The sequence below is a fragment of the Carettochelys insculpta genome, chromosome 4 (assembly GCF_033958435.1).
Source record: "Carettochelys insculpta isolate YL-2023 chromosome 4, ASM3395843v1, whole genome shotgun sequence".
Lineage (NCBI taxonomy): Eukaryota > Metazoa > Chordata > Testudines > Carettochelyidae > Carettochelys > Carettochelys insculpta.
Genome location: NC_134140.1, coordinates 69,816,312 through 69,833,854, shown reverse-complemented (window position 1 = coordinate 69,833,854; position 17,543 = coordinate 69,816,312). Strand labels below are relative to the sequence as shown.

Sequence of the window (17,543 nt, the reverse complement as noted above, 5' to 3'; positions counted from 1 at the left end):
GTAGACCTTTCTGCCGAGTAGGTCTAATTTCCTTGTGTCCTTATCTGATCCCCCTGACCTATATTGGGGTGTCTTGGCTCTATGTTGCGACAATTCGACCACCAGGGAATTCGGCTGTGGATGGCTAAACAGAAATTCCATACCTTTTGCTAGGACAAAATACTTCTTATCTGCCCTCTTATTTGTAGGAGGGATGGAAGCTGGGGTCTGCCATATGTTGGTGGCCGATTCCATAATTGCTTCATCCAATGGGATGGCGATCTTGGATGAAGTTGGGGGTCTCAGATTTTTCAGGAGCTTATGATGTTTCTCCTGCACCTCTGCTACTTGAATGTCCTGTGTTTGTGCTACCCTCTTGAACAATTCTTGAAACTGTTTAAGGTTGTCCAGGGGAGAGAGATCCCCAGGGACAACTGCCTCATCTGGGGAGGACGAGGAGGCGTCGCTATGATACATCTCCTCTAAATCCTCAGGTTCCTGACTCTGTTTGTATGTTTGTTCTTTTGAGAGGTCTGGATGGGGGTCCAGGTCCCTTGGAGCACTCTCTGGCTGGGAAAGCTGCGATGTTCCCCCAGGGTGAGACTGCGTGCAGGGGTGTTGGTGAGGCGTGGACGGGGATCTACCCTAAGATCCAGACCCCCTGTGCCGGTGTCCCGTATGGTAAGGACAGCCATAACAACAGGGGCAAGGGCCTGGTGATGGGGACCTGGACCACGACCGGAAAGTGTAGATGTGACGCATGGAAGGGCATGATCGCTGAGATGACGTCGACAATGGTGGGGATCCTCTGTGATAGTATTCATAGGTATCCCTGCTGGAGGTTGGTGAAAGATGTCCAAGCCAGGGGGATGGTGGTTGAAGGAACGGAGATGGAGGTTGAAGGCAGGCTGTTGGAGTTGCTGCCCGGTGTATCTCGGGGGAGAGCGAGGTGATAATGGCAACGCAATGACCTCTGGAGGAGGACTGCGGTGCCGGGTCGTGGTCTTCGCTTTTCCCCGTTTCTGAGTCGTAGGTGTTCCCACCGGTGCCAGGGACCTCAGCACCGTAGTCAGTGCTGTGCTCGGTTCCGTTGCTCGTGGTGCCACGCCCAATTCCACTGTGCGCGGTGCCATGCAGGTAGTCTCCTCCAGCACCGTTGGGCCCCGTGCTGGGTATCCTCGCTCCGGTGCCGTCGGTGCTGCAAGGCTCGGTGCCATGGGAGCTGGTGCTGCCAATTCCAGTGCCTGCATGGCCCTCGGTGCCGACTCCTTAACGGTCGGAGGCCCTTGCACGGGTACATGCGCCGCAGCCTTCCCGCTATGAGAAGCCAGCGGGCTCGGGCCCTGTGCTCCGCTCGTCCCGCTCACGGAAGTTACTGGCAAGGATCAAGCTGGTGAAAGCTTCTTCTTTTTCTGCACAGAGGAGGTTAGGGAAGCCGCCTTCCTCTTGTGCAACCCCGAGGATCCCTCCTTGTGAGGCTTCTCCGATGGTCCAGGCTGGAGGGCCTTATCAAACAGGAACATTCTCAGCCTCATTTCCCTGTCCTTTGGGCTCTAGCTGTAAGCTTAGAGCAGTGAGGACATTTCTGAGGGACGTGGGCTTCCCTGAGGCAATGGATACATTTGCTATGCCCATCTGAGGCAGGCATAGCCTCACGGCATGAGTCACATTTCTTAAACCCCGGCGAGGACATTGCTCGAACGTTAAAGTCTTTGAGTGCTAATAGAGCACTTAACAGTTATTCAGTCCAGTAACAGATACAGATAACAGATAACATTCGCGGCCTCAAGATAGCACACCCACCTGAGGCAGCCGCCTCCATACTTTTCCTTGCTCTCTTTTCTTTTTAACTATATACACATCTAACATAAACAACTTCAACTATAATAACTAAGCTATCAACTAATAACAGTAAGTAAATCAGATTTTTATCTTTCTCAGGCGTTGGAGCCGGAGTGGATTCCGTCCGCAGCCGTTGGCGGTTGAGAAGGAACTGGCGGGGACAGGATCGCGCACGTGACCGTAAGCGCATGAAACCGACGCGCATCGGCGCATGCAGGACCCAACGGAGACTACTGGAAATTTCTGATCTGCGGCGCTGGGGCAAGCCCGACACCTACTGTGGAGCACCCACGGGGACCACTCAAAGAAGAATCTTTAGTTCTTGTATTATGTAGTCGAGTAGTAAATCACACTTCCATATTCACTTTCATAGCATCCAGGATTTTAGAGGCATCTGTCATGTCCTCCTTAGTTAGCTCTTTTCCAAGTTGAACAATCTCTGTTTCTCTAAGCTCCCCTCCTATGGGAGCTATTTCATACCACTAATAATTTTTGTTATTCTTCTTTGAAACTTTTCCATTACTAATACATCTCTTTGATGCGAGACATCCAAAGCTGCATACAGTATTGTAGGTGTGGCTTTATCATGGATTTATATAATGGCATGATACTTTCCCTTTCTTAATGAATCCTAACATTGTTGCCTTTTTTGACTGTTGCTGCACATTAACCAGATGTTTTCCCATAGCAATCCACAGGAATGCCAAGAATCCTTGCTTGAGTAGTAGCAGATAATTTACCCTAATAATTTTGGATATATAGTTTCAATGATTCTACTTAAGGTCTGAAGGAACTAAGTGGTTCTGCAAGTTCTTTATATTCGTGGGAGGGGGAGTAAAAGAGCATAAGACCATGTGTCACTTCTCTTGTACACTGCCAGTAAAAATATTTTGCATTGCAGAAGAGGAGTGCCCACACACCATAAGTAGGACATATTCACAGTATTCAAAAGCCAAAAAGGTGGTGTTTGGATTTAATTACATATGGATGGAGGAAGACTTGTAGTTTCTGCAGTTTCACAGCAATCTATCAATCTACTTAAAAAGCTAAAGTTGCAGGAAACCTCAGTGCGAGTAAAAAACATATACAGTGGAAACCCTGCTCAACTGGTTCTTATTACAGAAAAGCTACTGTAACACGTGAACTTCAATGATGTAAAGTGAGAGGATCACACAATACTTGGCACAGAATGGGCTGAGATTCCATTAGACTAGCAAAGCATAAAACTCCTGTGTGTTCAATCAACCAGACTCTAGCACAAATCAAAAATCAGCTTAAGTGTTGGAGAAGGTAGCCAATGTCCTTCAGAATGGTTTCAGAATCTTATAAACAGAAGAAAACAGAAACTGTGCTTTAAAAAAGAAAATTCTGCAGACCACAGCCAGTACCTTTTGTGATACAGACAAAAAGAGAAGCAGAAATACAGCACTCCTAGTATTCTAGACATTTATCCAAGAGTAACTAGTTAACCGAGCAACTTTATAGCGCCCGTAACGAAAAAAACAAACAAAAAAACCCCAAAACCAGCATCGCCAGTTGCTGTGATGATTTCAAAAGTGCCCATATCCTTGCATCATGAGCTGGTGATATGACACTGCCCAACCCCATTTGCCAACAAATGAAAGCACTTATAATAAATACCTCACAATTCACACACGTAAAGGGATTATTTCAATTAACATTTTTGGTTGGGACAGCATCTAGTGACTATTCTTGGGCTCTCTCACAGTTACACTGAGTTCAAGGGTGTGTGCGTTATATATATGCGCACATGCATGCATGCATGCACGCACGCACGCACGCGTGCGCGCACACACACACACACACACACACACACACACACACACACACAGAGCATGTGATGCTTCCTATTTGAAAGGGCAGGCAAGGATACCAAGTAGAAACAAGATAGTCTATATGTGACAAGCAGAACAAATGCCATTATACAACATGAAAAACTAAATGATCCAGTGCTAAATGAAAATAGAATTAGGCACACATACTTCTGTTTCCAGATATTTTGCTTTAAAGGAACATTTAAGTGTATGCCAAGTTTGCTTAACTTGTGGCACCAGAGTTTCCTAAAAGAAACTGAGATCACTCTTAAGCAAAGAATTACATTAGAGATGTTTGAGAAATGTAGAAAAGGAAACCTGTGTGTGTTGCATATGGCTGCCACACACTGATACACAAATAGGATTTGGTGTAACAAAGTAAAGGTTGTCGGCATATTTGTAAGCATGCTCCCTTTATATCTGTTTTGGGTACTGCCAAGGAGTCCATGACAGTGAACCAACTATATCATGTTGGACCATTTATGGAACATGTGTTTCAAGGGCAAAAGTTCCTGAACAGATACAAATCGATAATGCTATTCACTTCACATCTAAATTTTAAATTGTTCATAAAAAAAGTACTGCATTGCACCATTCATTTTACTGCCCTCAACTGAATTTGCAGATAGATTTATCTGGTTACTCAAGGAAGTGAGTATTTGGCTCTAGACAGAAGTTTACAACATAAGATTTCACGATTCTAACGTAAAATTGCAAGCCAAGATTCCCTTGTCTGATAGAAAAGACGTTCCTGGCACTACAAATCCAATGCCAACATGGTTCGTAGAATGTCATTTGAAGTTTGTTTATTGTGTCCATGTAAATCTACAGAGATTTTCTTCAGAAACAACAATCAAAAGTCAAATTACATGCATGCGCGCACACACACACACACACACACACACAAAGTTTTAATGTGAAAAGTGTCTTATTGAGAGATCACCGAGATAATCCATGGAAACCCAGAGCGATTACATCAGATTGGTCCTCTGTGTTATTGGCCAGAAGTGCCACCAAACATGTCAGCTAGCTTTCAGGATGGCCCATACCAGTGATGCCTATTGCAAGTACCAAGCCTACAAAGCAAATGACTTGTGATGCATCGGTTATAGCATGTTCCTGTTTCTACTACAAGTGACCTTAGCACTACAAAGCAGGAAAATATTTCTGATTCAGCTACATCACAAAAAAGTCCAGCCCCAGATGTAACATCCATGATCAGTTGTCTAGAATGAAGTTGCAAACCATCTGTCAGACTTAATTTTTACCATGTTGTACATTTAACAGTACTTTTCAGAATATTTGATTTGTAACTTTATGTTCTTTTACATTTAATGGGGAGGAATATGTACAATAAAGGAAAACAGCAGTATTTCTTTAAATAATTTGTAAGCCCTCTAGAAGTGCTCATCATTTGTTAGGTTTGGTAAGAGGCCATCAATCTGAGTAGCAGCACGTGCATAGCTAGGCCTTTCATTTTTGTACATAGTGAGTTAATACTCATGTTGGATGCAGATGTGCTCATGAAGTTTCTTAACATTCTCATTCCGTAAAAAGTAAAAACAACCAAACTCTGATGACCATGATCCACACATTTACCTCACATCTGATAGAGCAACAGGACAGGCAGGCAACTAGGAAAAATACAGCCATTCATTTGTTTAGCAATACAAGTAGCCAGGAACACCTTGAACTGTTTTGATCTGTGCATTGAGAGACAGTCACAAAGAGTGTCTGACTTCCCACAAAAATTATGTTCCCAGGTAAGTATCACCCAGTAGGAAAGTAATACAAGCATGCAAAACACAGGATTTTTTTCTCGCTCTGGACTACATACGTCACTTTTCCAGGAGTAAAGAGCTGACCAAAAGTAATACATTAAAATTAGTGCATCAAAACTTAGATTAGTTGATATTCAGAATTACATCTTCAGTTTCTATATATGTCTATTAGCACTAGCAAATTGTAAAAATATTCCTCAGTCAGTGTGTCTTATCACTTCCTTGCCATCCTTATGTACCTTGTGCATCATATGCCTGGTGGTATTTAAATGGCGTACATGGGGACCCATCAAAATACAACAGGACATGGCACACAAGGCACAAGAATCTCCACTAAAATTAATGGCACAGTAATGCAATATACCAAATACACAATCAGCCAAATTTTCTGAGGGAATGAGCCATTCTACCAACCAGTTTTTTAATTAAAGAAAGAAAATAAAAAATTATACACTGGGTGGTAATGCAAGCTTCACCGTTACAGCTACCTCCTCTGGTATCTCCTAAAAACAACAGACTTCATCCTAACTAGAGTTGTTGATTAATCACATTAACTCATTAAACTAACTGAAAAAAATGCTGTTTAAATCACACTGTTGAACAGAATACTAGTTACAAATATTTGCACTATAAAAATGAAAGCAATAGCATTTTTCTGTTCACCTCAGACAAGTACTATAGTGCAATCTTTTTACTGTGAAAGTGCAACTTAGAGAGGCATATGTTACATAACTGCACTCAAACCAAACAATGCAAAACTTTAGACCCTACAAGTCCACTCAACCCCACTTCTTAGTTAGCCAAATCATTAAGGCAGACAAGTTTGTTTACATTTACAGAAGATAATGCTGTCCACTTCTTTAGAATGCCACCAGACAGAAAAGCATTCAAATGATGTTTTTGTAGCCAGTATTGCAAGGTATTTACATGATGGATATACTAAACATTCACATAACCTTTCATACGTTCGACACCATTCCAGGAAACATGCCTTCACTGCAGATAATGCTTGTTATAATATATTTAATCAGATTTCTGACTGAACTCGCTGGAGGAAGAACTGTGTGTCTCCAGCTCTATTTTACCCACATTCTGCCGTATACTTTGTGCCACAGAAGTCTTGCATGACGACATTCAAGCACATTTATTTTAAAAACACTTTTGATCCATATTTGACAAAGCACAAAGAAGGTGAGATTTCTAAATATAGCTACAGCATTCAAAGTAAGGTTTAAGAATCTGAAGCAACCTCCAGAATTTGAGAGGTATGAGGCAGAACCCAAGCCACCAAAAAAGACTATCAGCTTTCCGCTGATAGTATCTGACTGAGGTGATGAAAATGAAGACTGTTTTGGATTTTTATCCAGAAGAACCACCATCAGCATGGACACGTCCACAGAAATAGTGGTTGAAGCATGAAGGGACATCTGAATCTTCAGTGGTGTTCCTAGCCTCTGTTTGCCAGAAGCTGGGAATAAAAGACAGGAAATGGATTACTTGAGGTTTATCTGTTCTGTTCACTCCCTCTAGAGGCACCTGGCAATGGCCATGGTCAGAAGACAGAGTACTGGCTTAGCTGGACCTTTGGTCTGACACAGTATGTCCAGTCTTATATTTTGTTCTCATCATGTCTGGTATGTAACACGTATGTCTTGCTACAACACTGCAATGTAAATACCTGTTCCCACTTTCAGCTGATGCTGTGAAAAAACTGGATAGCACTATCTCCTGCAAACATAAACAAACATGTCTGAGCAACTGGGTGACCAAGAAATTGGACTTAGTTGACTTGCAGACTCGAAAGTTTTAAACTGCATTTAAAAATAAAATTTCATGTGCAATTCTGATTTTACAAGTCCAACTGTCATGATGTAGGGACTGCAATACAATACTTTTATCAGGAGAACTGAAATATACTATTTCTTTTATTTTATAGTGCAAATATTTGTAATCAAAATATAAAATGAGCATTGTACACTTTGCATTCTAAGTTATATATCTGAAAACATAGCAAACATTCAAGATATTTAAATAAATGGTATTCTACTGTTGTTTAAACAGTGCAATAATTACAGTTAATTGCTGGACAGCCTATCTCCTACCCAAACCGTACCTAAAAATAAGTAAAAAGAAATCCAAACAAGATGGCCACTCTATCAGCTCTTAACAACTTATGTCTGATTGTTTTAAAGGTGGTATTAAAGACAGAGTGTGTGTGTGTGTGCGCGCGTGCGCGCGCGCGCACGTGTGCATGCATGTGCAAAAAAGAGAAACAGTTGGCTAAGAGCAGCTAGAGCGTCTGTTTTTGCTGCTGTTAAAATAAGAATGTAACAGAACAAGCCCCCAGCCTCTCTAAGGCTCCAGTATCAAAAAGTTAAAATAAAAGTCCTACTGAATGTGACATTTCAATTTACCATTTTTCTTTTCAACATCTTAAAAAAGTCAATATTAATACTGTATTTGCCATAATACGATAATCGCAATCTATAGCCTCTGTATACCAAACCTCAAATGCTGTTTAATAAAAAACTAACTAGATTTATTTAGCATCTTTTATCCCCATATTATATCTAAATCGAACAGACCTCACCTCTTTCAGACCTCAACTTTCCTCTCAGCAAGTTAAGAACACACAATGCTACCAGTAAGTTAGTCAAACTATTTTCCCTACAAGCTTAAAAGGAAAAACATAAATCTCTCAGAAGGCAGGGGCTCAAATACTACATTGATGTAAAAAAAAAATTAAGGATGCAAGCTCCTGTTTAATTAGTTAACAGGTTAAAATTAACATTTAACCAGTTAACCAATTAAACATGGGGCAGAAACAGGAGGGAGAGACGGGAACCTGCTCCAGCCCAGCCTCTGCTGCTGACCGGGGCTGCTTTGGCCAGGAGGGAGTACTTCCTAGCCACAGGAGGTAGTGGAGGTCCCCATGGGGATGAAGCTACACCCTGCCCACAGCAGGTAGATGGACTGTTCCAGCACTCTCCTAACTCCAATTAATCATAACCAGTAAGCCTCAACTGGCTTACTGGTTAAACATTAAACACCCCTAATGAAAATACCTCAACTCACAATTTAAAGGAGGTATTCAAATGAGGAGAAGTTGTACCACGCACAGGTTCAGAGTAGGAAAAGGAAAAGAAAAAAGAGGAGGAGAAGGAAGGAACAAATGGGGTGTGTGAAGGCTGAAGTTCCTGGCAGAATGAAGAAACCACAAATTGACAGAACAAGCTGTAATTCAGCAAAGTGTAATCTCTAGAAGCTGGCTATGAGAAGGGGGCCATTATTCAGTATCTGTCCATAGTTTAGTACTGAACACGGTGATAGGCATCTATCTGTTCTGGGGGGAAAAAAAGATGCCCTGGAAGATACATCAGAAGAGAGAGAAAAAAAATTGGCTATTGTTCAGCATCTGTTGCCAACCTTAACTTCACCACTTCCACCTGAACTTAGTACATTTCTCCAGCCTTGTTCCCTGGCTCTGTTCATTCGTTCTATCTGCAGAAGACAAGAAATAAAGGGAAATAAAAGTTCAATAACTCAATTTTCCATCACCAATTCAGTTTCACTGTTGAAAAGAAAATTCAAAATTATTTTACCCTTTCTTTTTCCAGTCTTCTCATCTGCTCAGCCTTTAGTAAACTGATCTGAAAATTTGAACAGTTGTAATATTAAGCTGTGTATTCTGAGATAATTTATAACTTACTACATGGGAGGACATTACTTAAAGCATCACTGCAAATAGAAAAAAGCCGAAAAATTACAGCTACCTGGTCTTTTTGTTGTTTTTCCTTCTCAGGTAATTCAAATCTTCTCTTTTTTGCAGCTTCCTGAAAAGTAAGTATATATTTAGAATTTATGAATGAAAACTATTCTCAGCAAATTTAGCAAGAAGCTTACCCTGCAGCAAGATTAGTACTCCAGTGGCAGAGGCATGCTCAGGAAAGTAAAAATGAAATTAGAGGTATTTGGAGGAAAGAAATAAGGAGGAAAGGTTTGAAGGTTTTATTTTGCATTTTAAAAATCTCTTTTTCATGGTTTTGTTTTTGATGTAATTTGAAAACAGATGGGTGTCTTTATACCTCAAACATTTTCCTCCTTTCTTCTCCTGGATTCATTTTTTTCACTGATGTTGGATGAGCCTAGATAAAAAGTAAAACTGCAAATTAGACAAACTCGGTGTATGGTACTTTTTAGATCCCAAAATAATAGGAAAGGCAAGCCAGTAAGTGAGAGAGCAATAAATTTAAAATCTAACAGTATTTTACATTGCACCTTCATCTATTATTCAGAAGTTTGCCTGGAAAAAAAGCAGATGCTACTATGATCTAGGGTGAATACTGTTGTAATTCTTCATTGGGCTCTCAATAGGTTCTATCTGGTCAAAACAAAGGAGCAAATAATTTTAAAAGCTTAATTTTATCTTTCCCTTCTCGAAGGATATCAAAGCCCACTGATCATCTATGCACTCCTCATCAACAAATTGAAGGTCCTTGAAGCTATCAGTCAAAGTGCTAGCTGAAAAATCAAGCTGGTCTCCAAATTTCTTACTACAGAGTTTGCTCAAACTACTTAATTCTTATGTAATAACACTGCTAAGTGCTGTGTGTGTTCAATACAACCTCAGTGATGAACACTAGAGTTATAAACTCACTGGTCAACCCACACATGCTTTGGAAATGGGAAGTATGCAGTCAGGCACCAGCAGAGATTAAAAAAAGCAAAAACAAACATGATATACTTTTTTTTTTTTCAAACTTACACACACACACACACACACACACACAATCTACCTGTTTTCAAATTACATAAAATTTATGAATGAATGCTATTTTCAGCAAATTTAGCAAGAACATTACCCTGTAATAAGGTTACTACTCCAGTGGCAGAGGCATGCTCAGGAAAGTAAAAATTAAGGTAGGGGTATTTGGGGGATAGAAATAAGGAGGAAATGCTCGAAGGTTTTATTTGCATTTTAAAATCTCTTTGTTGTGGCTTTGTTTTTGATGTAACTTGAAAACAGCTGGATGGGTAAACAAAAAACTAGTAAAAACGTAACTATTAATAAACACTAAACGTAAACTATTACAAAGAAAAAGTCTAGGAAAAAATTTTTTTCCGAGGTAAGGAAACTTTCTGTGCTTGTTTTAATTTCATTAAGATGCTTAAAAGAAGTTTTTCTGCATACAAATTAGGCACTTTCCTAGGCAGAAGTCAATGCCCAGCTGTAAGCTTCTGAAAGAACATGCATAATATTTTGTTCAGAATTATGAACAATTCAGACAGTTACAAACAACCTCCATTCCTGAGTTGTTTGTAACTCCAAGGTTCTACTGTATTTAGAGACAGTAAGTGCTCTTCTGTCTGTCTGAAAAGGGCTATAGTTTTTTTATATAATACTGTTCCCTTGGCTCCCCGTTCATATCAACAGACACATAAAACATATACTTTGCCTGTTGTTATACAAGATCACAGTCAACCACTGAAAGAAACAGGAACATGGCAGAGTCAGACTTGCTGCAAATTTGAACATTTTTGTGCATAAAGCGTAATACAGGGGTTAGCAACCTTTCCAAGGCAGGGTGCTGAAATCTGACCTTTTAACTTCTATGCACAGTCCAAGTGCCGGTTATACTTTTTAAAGTCACTTACAGTCTTACAACAGTTTCATTAACAGATAAATTGTGATACAGAGCTTTACCATTTCAGTCTTTAAATCTTAGTCCAACCAGGTTTTTAAGCATCTAAAAATGTCCGGGATTTTAATGCATGTCGAACCTCTCTTACCCTGGATTCTTTGGTCTAGCTGTATCTGTGCTCTAGCAGCACCACAGATACTGCTGAACCAAGGAGCCCCATCCACAAAGGTTGCTAGGGGCTGAGACTCAGCTGATTTGTCAGGCAGTCCCACTGACAGAGTGGAGCAGCCACTGGCCCTTGACAGGGAGCCTGGCAGGCCAGGTGAGGAGCTGTCCGTGCCTGGGGGTGGTGGTGGGGGGGAAGGGTGGACATCCAGCGGCCAGGGCACAGAGAAGCTGCTGCCCATGGCAGGGAGATAATGCTGGTCCCAGCCAGGGAGTCCTGGCAACCAGGGGCATGGAGTCCTATACTGCCCTGGGTAGACAGCCACTGCTGGCTCCAGACAGGGACCCTAGCAGCCAAGAGTGCAGAGCCCTGGGCAGGACAGCCCCTGCTGGCCTGAGGCACAGCACCCCAGGTGGACAGCTGAAAAGAGTCTCTCATGCCAACCATGACAGAGGATGTCAACCCTGGCTTCGATTCTTTGAAAGCTCATGTAGATAGCTCTACTCTGGTTACATTGAGTTCACATTGTGTGGTTTTCTTCTAAGTCTGGCAAAAGAACTGAATACTGGCCCACATTACCAGTTTAGCAAGATGAGGGAGGGAAGTCACAGGCTGGTATGAGGAGGTCATGTCCATACTGCCTTCCCCACATTTCTTGGTTGGGAAAAGGGGATAACCAGAGTCAAGGTTAGCATCAAAGCCCCAGGCACAGAGCATGCTCATTCCAGTGCCTAGCTGGGTCCACGTAGGCTGCATTTACACTATGAGCTAAAGTCAAATTGATTAAAATTGATTAATGCTGGGTTTTATCCATTCGATTTTGAGCATCCTCACATTCCCACATGCTCCTGACAATATCAACTTATCCCTGCCACACACAAGTAGCTTACATCAAGCTTAAATCGAGTGCTGCAGCAGTGTACTGTGAGAACCCATCCCACAGTTCCCTGAGCCCCATAGCATTCTGGTTATTTTCACTCATGCAGCATGTGAAAAAAACGCCTCGCAAGTAGATGTGGGTATCTGATGACATCTTCCCACATTTCATTCCCCTCCTTCCCTAACATGTTAAACAAATGTCCCTTTTTCCAGACGGGGGTCTGGCTTGCCTTTCTAAGAGATGTGCTTTTTATAATTGAGGGGAGAGGAGAGGAGAGGTAGTAAACCTATCACAACTGACAGGTTTTTGAACATGGGATGCAAAAGCACTGGATCTTTGCAGGCTTGGATCTGGATTTAGACCTCTTGGCAAAGAAGACGATTAATAGAAGAACAGGTTTAAGTAGACACTGGTGCTACACTGAAACTGCAATGAATCATTGAAACAGTTATGGCTTGGGGTGGCTAGAAGACCCCAGACTACAGCCAGCCCTGAAAATTGTGACATCCCAGGGAGACCCACCACCTACCCCTATTAACAGTGTGCCTTAGCTTTGATTATGCTTGGACCTAACTCTGGATTTAGGCCTCCTGGAAAAGAAGACCCCTAATACAAGAATATGTTTAAGTAGACACAGGCACTATATTGAAACTGTAATGAATCACTGAAACAGTTATGGCTCAGGGAAGCTAAAAGACCTCCAGCTACAGCCAGCCCCAAAAATCGTGTCTGCCAAGGGAGACTTCCCTCAGGCAGCTAAAAGACCCCATACTGCAGCCAGGTTTGGACCTGCCAAAAGACCCTCAGAACAAGAATATTTATCACTGCAAGCCTTACTTCGAGAAGTGTGGTAATTGTATAGCTATGACATTGCCTTCATTGAAACACGTATGGCTCAGGGCAGCTAAAAGACGTCAAGCTACAGCCAGGCCCAAAAAAGTGTCCGCTAAGGGAGACTTCCTCCCGCCAGCTAAAAGATCCCAGACTACAGCCAGCACCTGAAAATTGTGACCCTCAGCACATGCTACCCAAGATGCCAAGCAACTTGCATGTCCTTTCATTGGTTCAGGTAAGCCACATGACATGGCTGGATGCAGGAAAGCTACAGAATTCATGGTGCCTATGGGGGAAGGGAAGGAAGGGGATGTGGGGGGGTCAGGACAAAACGTAAGCGGCTGAAAAGAAGTTTCTTGTCCAAGCACGACCCCCCACCCACAGCTTAGCTGCCATGTGATGCAGGCGAGGGAAAGCTCCAGAATGTGTGGCACCTCTCGGGGAGGAAAGGGAGAGGATGTGGGGGGTGGAACGACATGTAAACGGCTGAAAAGTTTCTCATCCTATCTGACAAACATGACCCCCACCCACAGCCTAGCTGCCACATGGCATGGGGGGGCAGAAGCTGGCACCAGGCAGTGCACAAAAAAAAGGCAACTAGCCGGGGTATACACAGAACCACAGACCTCACAGCCATGCTACTAGCACAGAAAAGGAAAGAAAAGTTTTTCAGCCTCTCATGACGCTACAGCCACAGGTTTCCAGGTGCCATACTGAAACCATCTTTCTGTTGCCTAATTCCTCCATACCTGAGAGCAGTGGAGATGGAAGAGGCCAGAGTGGAGAACTGTGGGACACATATGAGACATGTCTGGAGATGAATGAATTCGATTTAAAGACACGGCACATGCTCACTACCCTTCATTCGGAATTTTAAATTCAAACTGAATGCTACACTCATCAGATTACTACGATATTATGATATCAATATTATGTCAGTTTTAGTGCTCCATAAATTGAGTTAATGGAATTTACAGTGAGGACAGCCTGACTTTTCCAAGTGCCTAGATGACTTAAAATCAATATTGTCTCATAGTGTAGATATAGCCACTGTCCCAAGGGAAGAAAGAAGGAGAAAGGTTTCCAGATTGCCCTGCAGTGTGATCTTTAACACCAGCTGGCAGCACCACAGACCAGCCTGCCTGCACATTCCCCTCCCACCCCCCGCCAACACCCAAGGAGCTTTCCCCATGCCCACAGCATGCTGGGGAGCAGCAGGCATGAGGCAGCAGGCACTGACTGCTGCTGCCCCAAGCGCTAGGCATTACTCTCACACTGGGAGAGGGAGGGGTTTGGCCACCCCAACCTGCTGTGTCCATATGGAGGCTCCTTGCTACAGCAGCAGTCGCTACTACAACACGACCACTCTAAAGAGGTTGATGCTCTCAGTGCAGTTGCAGACTGCAAGCAGGCTCCTGGGGAAAGGAGGGTGGAACTCAGCTGTGGCTGGGGGAGCCCACCAGCAGGAGAAGGACAGGGGCAGGAAGCCTTGCTGGCAGCCCAGCAGCCACAGGGACCCCAGCTGGGAGAATCCTGCAGCCCCATGGTGGGAACTGGCTGAGTGTTGCTGGAAAGCAGTTTGTGTGCTGTACGTGGTATGTGTGCTGGAAGATGCCGTCCCCTGGTCTAGTGTTTTAATTTTGATTTTATTTTGAAACTTGAATGCATTGAGTCTCGGTGTAAAGCTATGTAACAGCACTTATAAATATCCGCATGCAAGGAGAGCGTGAAGATCCAACAACATAGCTTTGCCAGATGTATCTGTATCATCCTGACCCTATTTCACACCCTAATGGCAGTTTTCTCCTCCAAACATTCTCTCTCTCTACTTTGTAATATTAATGAATTTGTGATCTCTAATGCATTTTCAAACACAGAATTTGGTTTTGTCCATCTGAGACCTGTAATACCCCCATCTGAAACACACAGAATCTTTTAAAGCATAACCAGTTCAAACGGCAGCCTAACTAGCTTCCATTTTTTTTTTTGCCATGGTTTTGTTACAGCCCTCCAAACAAATACAGTTGCTTTAGAACAGGATCTATTTATTTAAAAGTAAGTTTCTCCTCCATCTAGATCAATTTCTGTGTTCTCTGAAGAGTCCATTGCACTATGGGGTATATATTGTGTATTAACACAATTTGCTTAGAGATACCATCTACTCATTGCACTGTATGTTTAAGTTTGAAGGTGAATGCAGAACTATAACTTGCTAATAAATAAGAAAAAAGATCTGAACACTAAATGGATTAACTGGAACAATATCAAATACTACTAAGCTCCTATCTAGTGCTTTTCCAACAGATCTCAAAAGGGCCTTATAAAAGGTCAGTATCATCATCATCCCTGTTTTACAGATAAGTAACACTTTGAATAGTGATTAAAAATAGTTCAAGGGCCTCTGTAAACTTCACTTATAAGTTACAGTATTCCTAATACTGCCACAAAGTGAGGTCACTGAAATCATTCAAGTTGCAGCCAGCTTAAGTGGCATTCCAAACCAAACAACTCACAATCTCCCAAATTCATCAATATTGACTTACAAAACAAGGAACAAAGCAGGGTACATGTTTGTTTTACCTAAAGGCAACCGTTTCTTGTGTAGATTTGTGTCAGTACAAAAGATGTAATGCAAAGCAACAATACTAGGACACTAAAGGGGTGGTATTTTAAAAAGCTTAAATAAAATAAGTCAAATTAGTTAATTAAAATAAACTCCTGGAAATATACACCTTCATTATTACTGCTCCTGTGGGCTCACCTGTCTACATTTAGCTAAAGGCTTCTTCTCATGATTTTTTTTAGCTGCATCACCAGATTTCTTGATCATTAAAGGCACTCCATATTTTGCAGCAGGTTTGGTAATTTTCTGAGCTGGCACAGCTGAAGCACAGATTTGTCCTTGAGCTGGTCTTTTTACTAGAAAAAGGACAGAAATGTGAATTGTTTGTCTCACAGTTAAAAACTTACATAGCTGGTCTTCTTTGGGTATCGCTGCATTACTCTACCTCAAGTTACCTGATTGATTATCAGGACAAAAGACGCAGACTTGATTCAGGCTATTTATTTGAGAAAGGGGACAACTTCACTCCAAGACTTCACCACTGTCACTAGAGAACTAACAAGATGGCATCTTCTTCTTACTTTGCTTCCAAAAAGTGAAAGTCATCTCCTCTCCCCAGAGAAGCAGAGCAAGAGAAATGTCACCTATCCAAACTAGGACACAAATGTGGTTCAGTAGTGTCTTCACAAGTCTTCCCCTCCCTCATCTAAATAAGCTAGATGCAACTGTATGAAGTTTAAAGGATAGTCACCTACGTTGCTCCCTACAGTAGTTGGGCTTGCATGCCATACCAATATTAGAATATATATAGAAGATGTTCTATTTTGTCATGAGTCAAAATATGTGTAGATTGAGATACATGAAAAGAAATGTAGTGTGAACCTCTTCAGACTGGGCATCTGTGGATGCCTGTGTGTGAAAAAGACAAAGTCTTTTAAAAAAAAAAAAAAAAAAAAAAAGCCACACACACAGAGACAGAGGATATGCCCACATTACAGAGATCCTCCAAAAGAAGTTCTTCCAGAACTTCTCTTCCAAAAAAAAACTTTTCAAAAGAGCGTGTCCACACACAGAAAAGCAGACAAAAAAAAAAACTGCTCTTTTGATAGAGCGCATCCACACAGCCCCTACTCTTTCAGAAGAACGGCTGTGGATCAAAAAATCCAGCAGCAAGAGAACTGCTCTTTCAAAACAAGGGCCCCCCAGGGCATCTACACACATTTTTTTCCCCCGAAATAATCCTCACCTGGGAGGATAAGAGAGCTGCCGGAAAAAGTGCTGCGTTCTGATTTAATACCAAAAGAAGGCATTTTGCTCATAGATGCTGTGTGGGATTTTTCGAAAGAACCCTCGCTTTTTTGAAAAGGTATCACTAGTGTAGACGTAGCCCCAGAGTTTGTAGAGGTTCATGCAACATCTCTTTTTCCTGACTCTCCCATAGTTTAACAAAGCTGTGCATTTGGCAGGGGGGAAAATGTTATAACCTTTTCAGACTCGAGAGCGCCCCTTAAATTCTACCAAGTTATAAACACCAGCCATGAAATTTTAAGGAGAAAGAAATGTCTCACCTGCAGTTTCTCATTTATAACAAATTGGTAATGCTTCTGATCTCTGGAATTCCTATGATGGTATTCCAGTCATTTATCAAATTACTACAGAGGCAAAAACAGGGACTGAAACCACTGAAATAATTAAAATCATCATGTAAGCAAATTCTTATTCTTGTTACCAGCTTCTCACCTCAAATCATAACGAATATCAAGTAGCAGAGGTACTTCATAGAAGTTGGGAAGAAATTAAAAATTAAAATTGTAAATAATACAATAGAGTAAGACGAAACAAGTTTTCTTATGTAAAAGCTAGTCTTATAATTTAAGGAATTACTTAGAAACTCAGTAGCGCCTTACTACCATGTGATACCTTCACTGAGAACAAGACACTTATGCAACTCTAAACTCTCACACACAAGTGTTCATTTTGAGAATTATCAGTTGCGGGTGGTAGGAGAGGATATGTTTAGT

General features: G+C 41.8%; 1 protein-coding gene across 7 annotated transcripts in view; it reads right to left on the bottom strand.

The window, feature by feature from the left end:
• The window catches only part of NEK1 (NIMA related kinase 1), a 141,325-nt gene that overhangs the window by 104,201 nt on the left and 19,581 nt on the right, over positions 1-17,543 (bottom strand). For 6 of the 7 annotated variants that reach the window (XM_074993039.1, XM_074993044.1, XM_074993041.1 and 3 more), the window contains exons 11-15: positions 15,721-15,878; positions 9,523-9,582; positions 9,211-9,270; positions 9,040-9,087; positions 8,864-8,938 (exon numbers count right to left, since the gene is read on the bottom strand). In XM_074993039.1, coding sequence (XP_074849140.1) covers positions 8,864-8,938; positions 9,040-9,087; positions 9,211-9,270; positions 9,523-9,582; positions 15,721-15,878 — 401 coding nt within the window. The remainder of the gene's footprint in view (positions 1-8,863; positions 8,939-9,039; positions 9,088-9,210; positions 9,271-9,522; positions 9,583-15,720; positions 15,879-17,543) is intronic. The other variant, XM_074993040.1, reaches the window with a different exon arrangement.